Below are 14,175 nucleotides of genomic sequence, written 5' to 3' on the forward strand. Positions count from 1 at the left end.
GGGGCGGTACCTTTTCAAAAGGTACAAATCTGTACCTAAAAGGTCTATATTAATACCTCATGGGTACGTATTAGTACTTAAAATATACAAAAGTGTTTCTCTTAAAATTTCTAGGTACTAATGTATACTTTTGAGGTACCAATATGGACCCTTCAAGTACAAATGTGTACCTTTTGAAAAGGTACCACCCCAGTGACAGCTCTCGTACCTTTACTTCAGAGTGTTTAAAGTAAAGTGCCATTTAGCAGGTGCAAAAATATTGACACTATAGTGACTCGTGTTGCATGAAAATATGCATAAAAGGCAATACCAATCAAAATGCAGGTTTTTTAAATGCATTGCGTGGACTTTTTGATTGTCACTTAACTTCTATTTTTTGTGTCTATAAGTCTACATTAAAGTTTGAAACCACTTTTGTGACAGTAAACCATTTAAATGTGTTTAAAAATGTTCATTAGCATAACACAGATGCAACACTCAATCCCAATTAATTTTTTTTTTTACCTCTACCCCTTCCACTCGGCCCTTGAAATAGAGTGTGAAGGGAAGGGCTTCAAAATTTACATCTAAGAAATGGGTAAGCACTAAACCACGTCATTATATGTCATTGCGATCTCTCGCTTGACGATGGCGACTGCTGTAGTTTTTCCAGTTGCGTTATTTTTTAGGTATTTCTCTTCAGGAAATCACTAAAGGCAACAGTATCATGTTATCATAATTATATGATGTAGCAATAAGCTCATAACTGTACTTTGCATTTACAGCGTGGCCATCTAAACACAAGAAAACAACATTACATTATAGCAGACACTGTAAAATGCTCATTCCCAGCCACTAGGCATTTTTGATAGGGTATTTGAGTGTCCTCGAGTGACAGATATGAAAGTATGTTGTGGGATTACTATATAGGAGTTATAGATTATAAATGGCACTATACTATACAGGAGTTATAGACTAAGCATGACGGTAATGAATGTATTAAGACGTGCTTGTTTGTTGTAAAAATTCGTAATAATGACAAAAATACTTATTTGTGGACCTCCTTACTTCTGTGTGCAGCCATGCTGTCGTTGTAGATGGTGATTTCTGGGAAATTTTCATACCCCTTGGTTTAGAGTGTGGTCCTGAGAAATCTTAATTTCAAGAGCTATTTAGCCGTTCCCCTCATGCTGAGTTCAGACTGCATGATTTTTAAAGTAATCGTGTCACAAATGTTTTCACACTGCATGACTATCTGGGCTAACGTTTTTTCGCTGCTTTGTTTACACGGCAAGATGAATCGGCGACAGAGGGTTTCACGCTGCATAACTTTACAATAGGAAGAATCGCAGACAGTTTTGTTCAAACTACATCTCACAACTAAAAACATGTTCTATATATTTTTTTATTAACTACATAATTAGAAAGAAGCCTTTAATGGGGAAGAAAATGTGCATGTTTGCTCACCTGGGTTTAAAGGGAATTAACAATTTCTCCTCAACGTTTTTTTGAACCCGGTTGTGATATTGCTCAGATGACACGTCAAACAGACATTCGTGCTCCAGCCAAATTTACACTAGTTTTCCCTCCATTTCTTGGGTCCAAATAAACTGACAATATATGCTTTAACTTCTCCCCCAGCCTCCCTCTGGCCTGCAGTTAAAAACTAGTGAACGCTGCTCTCTCATTGGCTGTAGGTAATCGCCAATGTTATTTTCAGTAAAAACTCATTTCACACAGCATGATTTGAATCACAGACAGATCTAGATATTTAGCATGCCAAATATCTGACAGGCATAGGCGACTCATTGACGATTCTCTCAGATCGCATCTTTGATAGTTCACTTTGTGAGATTGTTACCCGCATGAACAAACACCGATTTGCCTGCGATTTCAGGCATTTGTCAGCGATTTCTCAAAACATGTCGTCGAGTCAAAATCTGGGCTAAAATCATGCAGTCTGAACTCGGCATTAGCCCTACGCCTTTAAGCTAATGAGAATTGGGACACCCCTATCCCTTCACCTGAATGCACAAATTGAGGGGTAGGGGGAAGGGGTAAGGAGTATAATTATGATTGGCCCTTACTCTGACATTTACATATATACTGTATATATAATCTGAATGCTGCAGCTGGTATTTAGTTTGTCTAAATGTACATTTTTGACCAACATTTTACACTTTTGGTATCCTTTCTATCAAAAAAACTAGTAATGACGGCTAATTAGGTATTATTTGTTGTTATTAAACATTTGCCAAGTTTTCACCAAAGCTAGTTTTTTCGTTTCTTATACCACAGCCATGTCACCCTGCAGCCCAAGACCGGTTACTCACTGAAGCTAAGCAGGGCTGAGCCTGGTCAGTACCTGGATGGGAGACCACTAGGGAACACTAGGTTGCTGTTGGAAGTGATGTTAGTGAGGCCAGCAGGGGGCGCTCAACCTGTGGTCTGTGTGAGTAAAAGTAAAAGTGAAGGGGACACTACACTGTCAGTGGGCGCCGTCTTTCGGATGAGACATTAAACCGAGGTTCTGACTCTCTGTGGTCATTAAAAATCCCATGGCACTTCTCGTGAAAGAGCAGGGGTGTAACCCTGGTGTCCTGGCCAAAGTCCCTCTATCGGCCCTTACGATCATGGCCTCCCAATCATCCCCTTCCACTGAATTGGCTCTATCACTGTCTCTCCTCTCCACCAATAGCTGGTGTGTGGTGAGCGCACTGGCACCGTTGTCCTGTGGCAGCCGTCGCATCATCCAAGTGGATGCTGCACACTGGTGGTGGTGTGGAGAGACCCCCCCCCCTCATGATTGTGAAGCGCTTTGGGTGTACGGCCATTCACAATAAATGCGCTATATAAATACACATTACATTACATTACATTACATCATGCTGTTTTCCCCCCTATAAACATCATATGTTTTCAATGATCCGATCACAAGTATTCAGCCGAGATGCATTACTATTTCCACTGGGTATGAATGTGTTGGGTTTTTTCCCTCTTATATTATAAACACTATTCTACATCCCATAATAATTATGTTCAATCTGTTCGAATGCATTTTTTTTTTTTTTTGGAAATGGCAGAAGAGACAGGCTCAAAATGCTTAAGACTCCGTTTACACCTCTATTTTGTATCGACCACATGGATCCTATTTGTCATTATGAAGAATTGTATCATGAAAATGTATTGAATCCCAGTGTGCAAAAAAAAAAGCATATGGATTTTAAAATGACACGAGGCTGACTAATAATAACACAATTTACAATTACTTCTTTAAAGGTTAAGTATGTGTGAAATTGTCTTGTTTATCTATATCATCACTTGGTTTATGCAGGGTTTTGCTCTACATGTGGCAAGACTGAGTCACTAATGGTTAGAAATGATTCACTCCTTCCCTAAAATTCGCAGAGGACGTTTTAAAGGAAAGACCTTTGGGATTTGAATCTAATAAGAGTTGAATCTTGTCTTATCTCCGTTTTTACAGCAGGCGTATGCATCCTCCACCCAGCAGATGGCGCCGCCCAGTCCCAACACCACCAGCAGTAGTAATGGAAGCAGCAGCGGTGGAGACCAGCTGAGCAAAACCAACCTGTACATCCGTGGACTCCATCCAGGAACCACAGACCAGGATCTGGTCAAACTCTGTCAACCGTGAGTGTCCTTGTTTCATGACTTTAGGATTGGTGGAGGCAAGAGAGGTCAGGTTCATAATCAGCAGTTGGAAAGGAACTCAGGGTGTATAATATGACCAGAAATGCATTAAAAAAACAGAAGGCGTGTGTGGGAGAGAAAAACACAGACTCTGAGCGTCCTGACTTGACCCTTCATGAGGAGGTTAGAAATGTCTTGCTGGCAGATCGTGTTGAAATGAATGCAAATGATTTAAAGTGTTTTTAGATGGGCCCATGCAGCATCTAGATTTAGTAGACGTTGTGTATAAATCATGCATTTCTATTCATGAAGCGTTTTCTGATATTTTTGTAACATTTCGGTGCAGTGCCTGGGGGACGCTCGTTCTTCATCCTGCCATTGGATCTCTGTCCGTGTGTTTTTGTTAGTAGATAGGGAATTGGTCTCGTAACGCTTTGTCACTATCAGATCTGTGCTTTCATGTTAGAGGACATTTTGCTGGAATGTAGTGACACAAACTCAACAGAGGCTTGGGTTTCAAACAAAACTCTCTTTTTTTGGTTGACCGACTGCAGTGTTTCCAAGAACTAGGCTTGACGTACCCCTCCTCGCCTCTTTCCCTGCCTGCACCTCACTTCCTTTTAGGGATGACAAAAGTTATGGAGGGTTTTAAAGAGGTATCATTGCTTTTGCTTTTCCTGCGCACCTACAGGTTCCAAAGTGTACAAAAAATTAATTAAATCCGTTCATGCCTTTTCAAAAGTTTGACATTATATATTTTAATTAGTTGTGTTAGAGGTTTGATTTAATTTGTCTTCAACAGTAAGATAAAAATCAACCAAAAACTAACCAAAATGATCTAATAGGCGCATTGACCAAAAAAAACCAAAACAAAAAAAAAACGAAAGAATGAAATAATTGAAGAAAGGTTGGCACACTCATCAGTAAGTAAATCTTTAATTGTTTGTGCTTAAACTGCAACCTAATAAAATGTCATTAAAAACTTTTCACAAATTCTGTAATAGTATTTAAATAATGCTACCTCAAGAATAACTGCAACTCTAAATATATTCTTCAGTTTATTAAGGTATTAAGTATTAAAGTACATTTCCACTGAGGGGGCAAAACCAAAGAGTCTGACGGCCCGCTCATACGGGGCGTCGGCGTCAACGCTTTTTATTCACTTTGAAAGGGTGACGTCAAGTGTTGCGGAACTGAATTGTTGGTCCGTCTGCTTGCTGCAGAGCTTGGGACTTTTTCAACTTTTTAAACACCAATGGAAGTATCAGCCAATCAGATCGCTGTATGCAAATACACCAGCTGAGACAGTAGATTGCTGACTAATTTTATTGGCTGACGCTGCTATGACGATCGCGTCAGCCCCAACTTTAGACAAACCCTCTGTCAAGCGTTGATGCTGAAGCTTGTCCACTTTTACTCCAATGGAAAGTATATTCATACTCTAAAGGTTGTTGCACACTGAATCCGAAATTTTAATTCTTTTATGCTCATATATTTGCCAATGACAAAACTGAAAACAGTAATTGTGTGAATAGAAGCTACAGATTTAGCACCTTGTTGAGGCAGAACATTTCAGATTCTAGAGAGCATTTGATTGGTCAGAAGATCTGATGACAAGGTGAAGTGCAGAGTGATGTCATTAACATCGTTGGTCCATATTAGTATGAGTAACTGCAAGTTTTTTAAACAATGTAATAATGTTATTTTTCAATTTTAATGACGTTATGACGTTTTAATTTTCATGTTATATTAATATTCTTAAAACATTATTATAAAAATGTTATTAGGTCATTCCATTAATACTGGCAATGTTGCAACACTAACAATTGATCAGAAAACAATTAAAATGTCCTGAAAAACTCAAAAGTTTAGTTGTTTCAGCTGATTTTAAGCCAGTAGTTTAATCGAGCAGCAAAAATCATTTTTTGAGCGAAGAATGTTCCAAAAGCATTATTTTAATAATGCTATGTGCTTTTAAGGAATGTCACAGAATGTTTTGAGAACATTCCCTCCCTATTAAATTTTACGTAGAACTGCACATAAATTAAAGCTGGGGTAGAAAGAAAGTGCACCGATTTGAAAAAGTATAGTACTAAAGAAGGAGGCCCTCTCATTCTGAGCATTCTGGAAGAAGTGGCTGAGATGAAGCTGCCCAGCCCTACAGGAAACTCTGAGCCCAGGGGAAAAGGGAAAGACAAACAAGGGCAACAGCTGGGAGGGAGAGGAGACCAAAAGTTGTTGGCGATGGGGGCGGGGAGAGAGAAACTGCGATTTGGGGAGTGTGAGAAAGAGAGAGAGAGAGAGAGAGAGATAAGAGTTAGTCAAATATATCAGGTGTTCCTTAGCAAAGAAGCTGTTGGCAGAGGGGATGTTTGGTCAGGTAATTCCTGTAACTTTTATAGAAAGCGAGAGAGCAGAACGCAAATCAAATGGTTTTAGAACACCAGAGCTTGATTTATGAGGTGAATGCTGTGAATATCACAATCAAGAACATTGAGAACTAGTACAGCCGCATATATAATTATTTAACTCTCTTAACACTGTTTGCATCTTTGGCTTTTTCAGGTCAATTTTTTTTGCAGATGTTAATAATAAAGCATTTACATTTTTTTTTTACCCTTTTCAAATTAAGACTATTTGGTTCTTGTGCTGTAATTCATTTGGTATATCACTTATTCATTATGTTAGTTGCGTTGGGTTGCCATCTGCATCCATCTGTGGTTTTTTTAATTAAAAAATACACTCAACATATTTATTTGGTCACAGCAAATGTTTTGAGTAATTTCAAACTCAAAAAATGTAAAAAAAAAAATAAAATAAAATTCAATAACAGTGATAGTTCACCCAAATATGAAAATACATTCTATGATGGAAATGAAATTCACCTATAGCACATGTTTTTGGACTTGGGGGGGGAAACTGGAGCACCCGGAAGAAACCCACATGAACACAGGAAGAGCATGCAAACTCCACACAGAAATGCCAACTGACCCCGCCGGGGCTCGAACCAGCGACCTTCTTGCTGTGAGGCGATTGAGTTGTGCTACCCACTGCGCCATCGTGCTGCCCCTCTCCCTCATGTGGAATTAAAAATTTATGTGAGTTCTGTCACATAAGTTTATTTCTTCTGTTGTCCACAGAAGATGTTTTAAAGAATGCTGGATGATGGAACCCAGTGCTTCTCACTCATAGACTTTACTAGGTATATCAACGGATTTCCGCCCAAGTATAGTGACACATTTTTTTACTATTATTATCAACCTTTTACACATTTCTCTAACTGCCCAATATAACCGAAAACCCGCCATTGATTAAGTATTGAAAAATGTTCTCTTTTTTTACCTGTTTCCCATAGGTAATCTCACATGCTCTGCAGACCCACAGAGAGCCCTTTTGGGACTTATAAAAGTCATCTAGCCGGGGTTTATGAAGCTTCTAAAATGTCCGGGATTTGGCTTTTGCTTTCGCTTTCTAAAGCTGTGGTTATGCGTTTTTGCATTACCTTTTTATTTAAGCCTACTTTCGCGTGGCTTCGCAGCTTACTGCACACACAGTCACGAGAGAAACATTGAATAATTCAATCTAAACGATTTAGAAAAACTTTACTATGTATTCGGAGAGAACAAAATGACTGGCCTTAACTGGCTGCAAAATATACATACACTATAGTAATGGTTAATCAACGCATTTAATAATCTACACATTTTAATCTTGTATTATAATTATAATTGTTATAATTGTTTTTATTCCTTTTTCTGTCCTTTACTTGTCATTTGCTGTATATTTTATTCATTCATTTCTTTTTCGGCTTAGTTCCTTTATTAATCTGGGGTCGCCACAGCAGAATGAACCTCCAACTTATCCAGCATATGTTTTACACAGCGGATGCCCTTCCAGCTGCAACCCATCACTGGGAAACATCCATACACACTCATTCACACACATACACTATGGACAATTTAGCTTACCCAATTCACCTATACCATGTTTTTGGACTTGTGGGGGAAACCGGAGCACTCAGAGGAAACCAACGTCAACACGGGAAGAACTCCACACAGAAACGCCAACTGACCCAGCCGAGGCTCGAACCAGCAACCTTCTTGCTATGAGGCGAACCCACTGTGCCACCATGCACCTTGTATATTTGATTAATTTTATCAGTTTTATCAATTTATTACATATTTTATATGCATTTCACTTTGGCATTTAAGTTTGCTTTGAACTTGAGAAAGAGAGAGAAGCAGATTATCTGTCAGTGGGTGCACATGGCTCCTGAATAACATAAAAGTAAGAGAATTAGTGGATTTCTTTTTTATTTCGACATTCGATTTTACTTTAACCCATTGAAAAGAAACAGTGTAGAGTCACATAATTAAGTTATTATTAAAAATTTAATTCTGTTTTATGTGTCGCATTAACTATTTATTTATGTGGGCAAAAAGTGTTTCAGTAAGAAGCACTGTGGGACCCGTCGACTTCCATAGTAGGAAAAAAAATCACTATGGAATTCAATTCAACCAGCATTTTTCAAAGTATCTTATTTTGAGTTCATCTGAAGAAAGACACTCAGATTGTTTTGAAATAAGCGAAGGTTAAGTAAGAACTTTTTGGGCGAACTATCTCTTTAACAAGTTTTAAAGCAGTACTAAATCCAAAAATAAAGTTTATCTGTTTATTTACTATGATGTAGGACTAGAAGATATATATTTTTGGAAAACAATAAAGTTTTTTTTTTATATATATAACCATATATGCAACAGGAGTTTACTTCTTGTTTTATAAAATAAAAACTTTTTTTAACAACCTCCTAAAAATAATGACCTTCATCTTGGGATAATTAATAAACAGTAAATATTAATTTCTCTGTGAACTATCCCTTTAATGTTTGCATGGTGAAATAATAATAAAAACGGTTTAAATAGTGCTCTCATATTATTTGCATCTTCACTATAACTACTGAGTATTTATCTAGATTTAGTTCAGAATCATATTTGAGAAAGGAGCTGTAGGTTGTATTGTAGGTTGATTGTTGTGGTGGATCTCAGCCAAAGCTGTACAGGGCAGACAAGGAGAACTCTCAGGTTACACTGCAAGCACATGCCTGGAGAAAGAACACCTACCCCCCACCTCGTCCCTCCAACAACCGCAAGCCTCCAGTAATCCATAGAAACCTGCAGCTGCTATATACCTGTATCATGCTGCGCCAATTCCTCTCCCCAAGTTATGCAAAGCAACATGAACACGGTATGGAATCCATTATTCAAAGTGCATTACCATTTGATCAGGGCTTCTCCACCACGTCGGCACCCTCATGAAGATTTCATGCAAATGATTTTTGGATATGGGGCCCATTGAGTGGTGCATTGTGAATAGAGCGGCGCTGGTGCCCTGCGTTTATGGGTTTTTGTGCCCCTGCTGCTCGGCTGTTTACAGTCTTAGATTACTTTGGCTCTTCCAAACTGTGTTTGACCTTATAAAATATCAGATTCACATCAGCAAGTCTTATGAGTTTGGTCATATTTGTTATTATTAAGCTGTTAAATGCTGTTTAAGGTGTTTAGCCGCTCATTTAAACCAAATGTTTCTTGTTGTTCTTGTTTTGTAACACACAGCTATGGAAAAATAGTGTCAACTAAGGCCATACTTGACAAGACCACCAACAAGTGTAAAGGTAAGATGTGCTGAATTTATTTATCTTTAAAGGAATACATTGTAAAAAGGTGGTAACATGCAATTCATACCTTAGTTTAGGGCTGCACAATATATCTTTTCAGGAATGTGCATATCTTTAATAGTCACATTGCAGGATCTTCAATGTCAAAAGGATTATTGTTGTCACTTGTAAATTACTGGCAAATTTGGGTAAAGTCTAGATCGGATTTGCGGTCGGCCGGAAGTGCAATGTGCACATTTATATAGCTGCATTTTTTTATGACACTGTATAACAAAAATAATATTTTACAGTAATGTGACGGTTGGATTTAGGGTTGGGGTGGGAGAAGGCGTTAAAAAATACAATTTATTGGGTAATTTAATAGATAACATAAATAATACTCGGTACAACTACTGTTTTTACGCTACTGTGAGGGTTAGGTGTTGGGGTGGGGGTAGACGTTAATAAAATACAATAAATGGAAAATTTAATAAACAATAGAAATAATTCTTATTAACTTCTGGCCGCAAACATATCTGATCAAGCAACAACCACAAACCATTGTGGATTTAAGTTTATATTTCACAATTGTTTTTGTTTTGTTTTTTCTGTCAAACAAATCAAGTGGGTTTAATGCATTCAGGCACTAGAAACAATCGCATTTGTAGCTTTAAGATTAATTAAAAATTTTTTTTATAGCAAAGACTGCCATTTTACATTAGATGTTTAAATATTTGTGTCAAACTGCCAGACTTAACTGACAAATATAAAGCACTTTTTTCCTCTTACTTGTATGCCTTCCCCACAAATAGAGTTCTTCACAAATACAGTTATTCAGTACATATGGTGAAATATATTTCATATTGCGATGTATATAGCAAAAGCATAAAAATTACAATGTAGGGTTGCCACTTTAACTTTAAAAACGTCCACTTCCCCGCTAACATTCGAGCACTGTTGAGCATATCCTTAAACACCACTGATTTGCCACTTGTGATAACATGCTCAACAGAAATGACTGTGATTGGCTGTGAAGTTCATCAGTTTGCCGAACTCACTCAAATTACAATATCAATTGGTATCGAATTCCAGTATCGGGACAACCCTATTGCAATCTAATTTTTTTGATATCGTGCAGAACTAGAGGACAGTTTTTGAAACCATTTTTAGGCCATACAAATAATTTTGTTTGTATGAATTAAATGAAGTTGATTTAGAGACATAAATGTTGTTTTTATTTGCATAAAACAAAATAAAACTGATTAAATTCTGAGAATTATGAATTCCAGCATTTGAGATAAAAAGGAAACGTATCAGAATTAAGACAAACTCAAAATTCTAAGTTATTAACTTGGATTTGCAATCTTATAGTTCTGTTTTCATCCTTCAGAATTGCAGCTTTACTTCTTGCAATGCAGGTTTATAGCTTTCTTGCCATTCATACAAAACTAAGTTTATATCTGTTCATTCAGATTTGTCTCCCAAGTCTATGTCTCAAAATTCTGAGTGAAAAAAAGTAACATTTCGAAGCATAAACTTCCAATTCTTTGGAAGTTGTATTAGTCTTAATTTGATGTATTCATGTTGGAATATGGATCTTCTATCTAGTTTATATGTTATCTTTTTTGTGTAGTTCTCTTCAAAATAAAAAGGTCTCAATTTGTTTAAACCTGTACGACATTCTTTCACTGAAAAATACATAACAAGCTGTTTTATTTCTTAATATAAGAGCTGGCAACCTCCAAAAATGCTTTTAAAAAGCCACATAAGTGTTCCATATGACTTGGGCCAGACAGAATCTGCGGACATTTTTTGCTATTTTTGCACAGAACTTTGTAAAAAAATAAATAAAATAAAAATTGCAGACTTATGTGGAATAATTTTAGAACTATCATAGCTAAAAATGTAATAAAATATGAAATAAAATAAAAAAATTGTTATACCTTTATTTAGTGTAAATCTAATTAGATCCACTTATTTGGTAAACAAAGCAAGTCGCTTATAATATCTCTACTAAAAGCCATAAAATATTACTTTACATACTGTAGTGTAATTAAATCATATGAACACTTTCATATGAGTCAGTAATGTAGCTGAAATTAATTTAAAAACTAATTAAAAATACATTTGCACATGTTTACACAAGTAAAGAAATTGGCTCAACAATGGGCTTAAATTCTGCACATGCAGATTCGGTGTGATCCTACATATGACCAAGTTACTGACAATAGCTTAAACAAGAAACAAACTGAGATATTGGTCATCATTAGCACAAAATCCAGGTCGCTATTCACTTACATTGGAATCAGCCTGAAAAATCTTTTGTGTGTGTGTATGTGTTCCACGCATAAAAAAGCTCAAACAAAAAAACATATTTAAAAACAAATTAAATTACTTTTCGTTTTTTTAGGTAAACTTCAGCTTGTGAGCGTGCTTTAAATATACATCATCTACAGTATTTTATCTCTAGCAAATGTGTGCTGATGTAACAGCAATGAGATTGGTATTGCATAACCCTGCATCTGTCAAGTGGACCAACGCTATTACATTCATGTGTTAGTGCATCTGTGCATGTGTGTGTGTGTGTGTCTGTCTATCTGTTTGTGTGCACGACTGTATAGTTAAATTGGTATGATAGCTCCTTTCTCGTGTGGTACAGAGAGATTACCAGTGTGAGCTAAGGTGCAGAGGAGTGATAGGGAACGCTATTGGCTTAACAACTAAACACTAAGCAGTGATCACTGATCCCCTGTGTGTGTGTGTGTGTGTGTGTGTGTGTGTGTGTGTGTGTGTGTGTGTGTGTCAGGCTATGGCTTTGTGGATTTCGACAGCCCGGCCTCTGCACAGAAAGCAGTGACAGCGCTAAAGGCCAGTGGAGTTCAGGCTCAGATGGCAAAGGTAAGAAACAATGGCAGTAAAACACCCTGCCCATACTCCACACAAATCTGCTGAAGCACTTTGAAACACAAGAACATCACTATAATATTAATTGTCATGCTTGGTTTGGAATATGAACAAACCCATAAGCTAAAGAATTCCACTTTGGCACATAACTCGTCACGTACCATTTGTGCTACACACGTGAACATCTCAGCTCATGAAGATTGATGAGGAAGCATGTTATAACAGTTCTTAACAGCTTGTTGTCTTTATTTACAATGGAGGAGGGACTAAAGCTTAACAGAATATAAAAAAACAGAATAGAATTTCATCTGTCAGGTTAAACTTGCACTAAAATCTGCTTTTACATTGTGGTGCCGTTATCATTTCTACAGCATTCTGTTCTGATCTACTCCAGTTCTATCAAAAACGGCTTTTCCACTCTAATACCAATTATCTATAGACCATTTTCTTTTTTTAAATATATATCAGGGGTGCCCAAACTCCTAAATGTCCTAAAGAGATTAGTTATTAAAACTTGCTTCAACACACCTGCTAGGATGTTTCTATTATACCTAGAAAGAGTTTGTTTAGCTGGTTCTGCTGTGTCTAGTTGGAGCTGGAGCTAAAATCTGCAGGACACCGGCCGTCCAGGATTTACTTTTGGGCACCCCTTATATAGAGAACAGTGCAAGTGTTTTAGGCTAATATTAAATCTGTTGTTTTACTGATAGTGTAATGGATATATGTTACTCCTAACCAAGAAACCAGTCAAAAGTGTACATTTTTTGTCATTTTTTAAAATGTATATTTATACAGGGTGAATAAAGGATCATTCAGTTGATGTGTGGTTTGTTAGGATAGGAGTTAGTTTAGGTTAGTGTTTAAATTATTTTGGTTTAATCGTTTAAGACATGTGAAAGACATGATGTTGGAGAGAGGCTGTTTGTCCTGGTTTGAGCTGCATTTCTACCAGTGTTGTTAGCAATATTATCTGAATTGAGATTTGTGAATGTCGAAAAGTTTTCTCTTTCATTAGTTTTCATTTTCAAGATGATAATCATCCCCTAATTGAAGTGAAATCATATTTGGAGAAAGAAAACAGCTGTTGAAACACAGAGAGTCATGAAATGGCCTCCACAGGGTCCAGACCTGAATATTTTAGAGGCTGTATGAGATCACTTGAACAGAAAAAGAAATACATACCACTCTAAATCTAAAAAATAACTCTGGAAAGTGCTAAAAGAAGCCTGAAATTACACAGCACAGTATTTCAGAAAATGTCAGGGCAATTAGAACAAAACAATTTAAGCTGTGCTTGGTACCAAGGGAAGCACATTAAACATAGACTTTAGCTTGAAGAGGAAATGTTGTGCTGTTGTTGTTTTTTGGACATACTTCCTATATTTACTGTTTGTTTGTTTTTAAAAGAGACCAGTGATGATAATATATTGTGAAAAAAATCTTGTATAGTGCTTAGAACGTTTGCACAGTACACAGGGTTTTTTCCACTGATGTTTGATAGAACAGAGGAGATGAATACAGGAATGAATAGAAAGCAGAGAGAGGGGAAGGATTGGCAAAAGACTTTGAGGTGGGAATCAAACTCGGGTCCACATGAGCACCTCAATGCTACATGTCAGCACACTTAACCACTAGGATATTGGCATCAACTACAAACCATTCTTCTCAGCCCGTAATTCTAGGCACATGTGCATGTGACATCACCACTCTGTTGGCAGGCTGCCAGTTTCTTCAAACCTGCCAAATGAAAGCATGCTATTTCTTTTTTTCTGTTATTTAATTAAGTAAATATACAAAATTTACAATGTAGCTTCAAGAGGAGTCTAATCATTCAGGCATGTCAATCAATATCACATGGCTTTATAAGCAGCAACCATTGCACTGTGATAGCTGAAATCTTTCGTCCGGAATCCCACCACCTCCCACCTCCTCCTAATCAGTCTTTCTCTTTAGAACTACACGCAAAACGTGGTTTTAATGCATAGCTC

The 14,175-nt window shown here is 37.1% G+C and overlaps 2 protein-coding genes across 4 annotated transcripts in view; one reads left to right on the forward strand and one right to left on the reverse strand.

Annotated features, from left to right (window-relative positions):
* The window catches only part of LOC147831308 (uncharacterized), a 57,314-nt gene that overhangs the window by 39,047 nt on the left and 4,092 nt on the right, over positions 1-14,175 (reverse strand). The gene's annotated exons all lie outside the window — the stretch shown is intronic.
* The window catches only part of rbms2b (RNA binding motif, single stranded interacting protein 2b), a 57,019-nt gene that overhangs the window by 24,666 nt on the left and 18,178 nt on the right, over positions 1-14,175 (forward strand). For 2 of the 3 annotated variants that reach the window (XM_087305574.1, NM_001003541.2), the window contains 3 exon segments: positions 3,464-3,630; positions 9,243-9,301; positions 12,090-12,181. In XM_087305574.1, coding sequence (XP_087161700.1) covers positions 3,464-3,630; positions 9,243-9,301; positions 12,090-12,181 — 318 coding nt within the window. 3 annotated transcript variants of the gene reach the window in all.

Source organism: Danio rerio, chromosome 23 (assembly GCF_052040795.2).
Source record: "Danio rerio strain M-AB ecotype USA chromosome 23, GRCz13ab, whole genome shotgun sequence".
Lineage (NCBI taxonomy): Eukaryota > Metazoa > Chordata > Actinopteri > Cypriniformes > Danionidae > Danio > Danio rerio.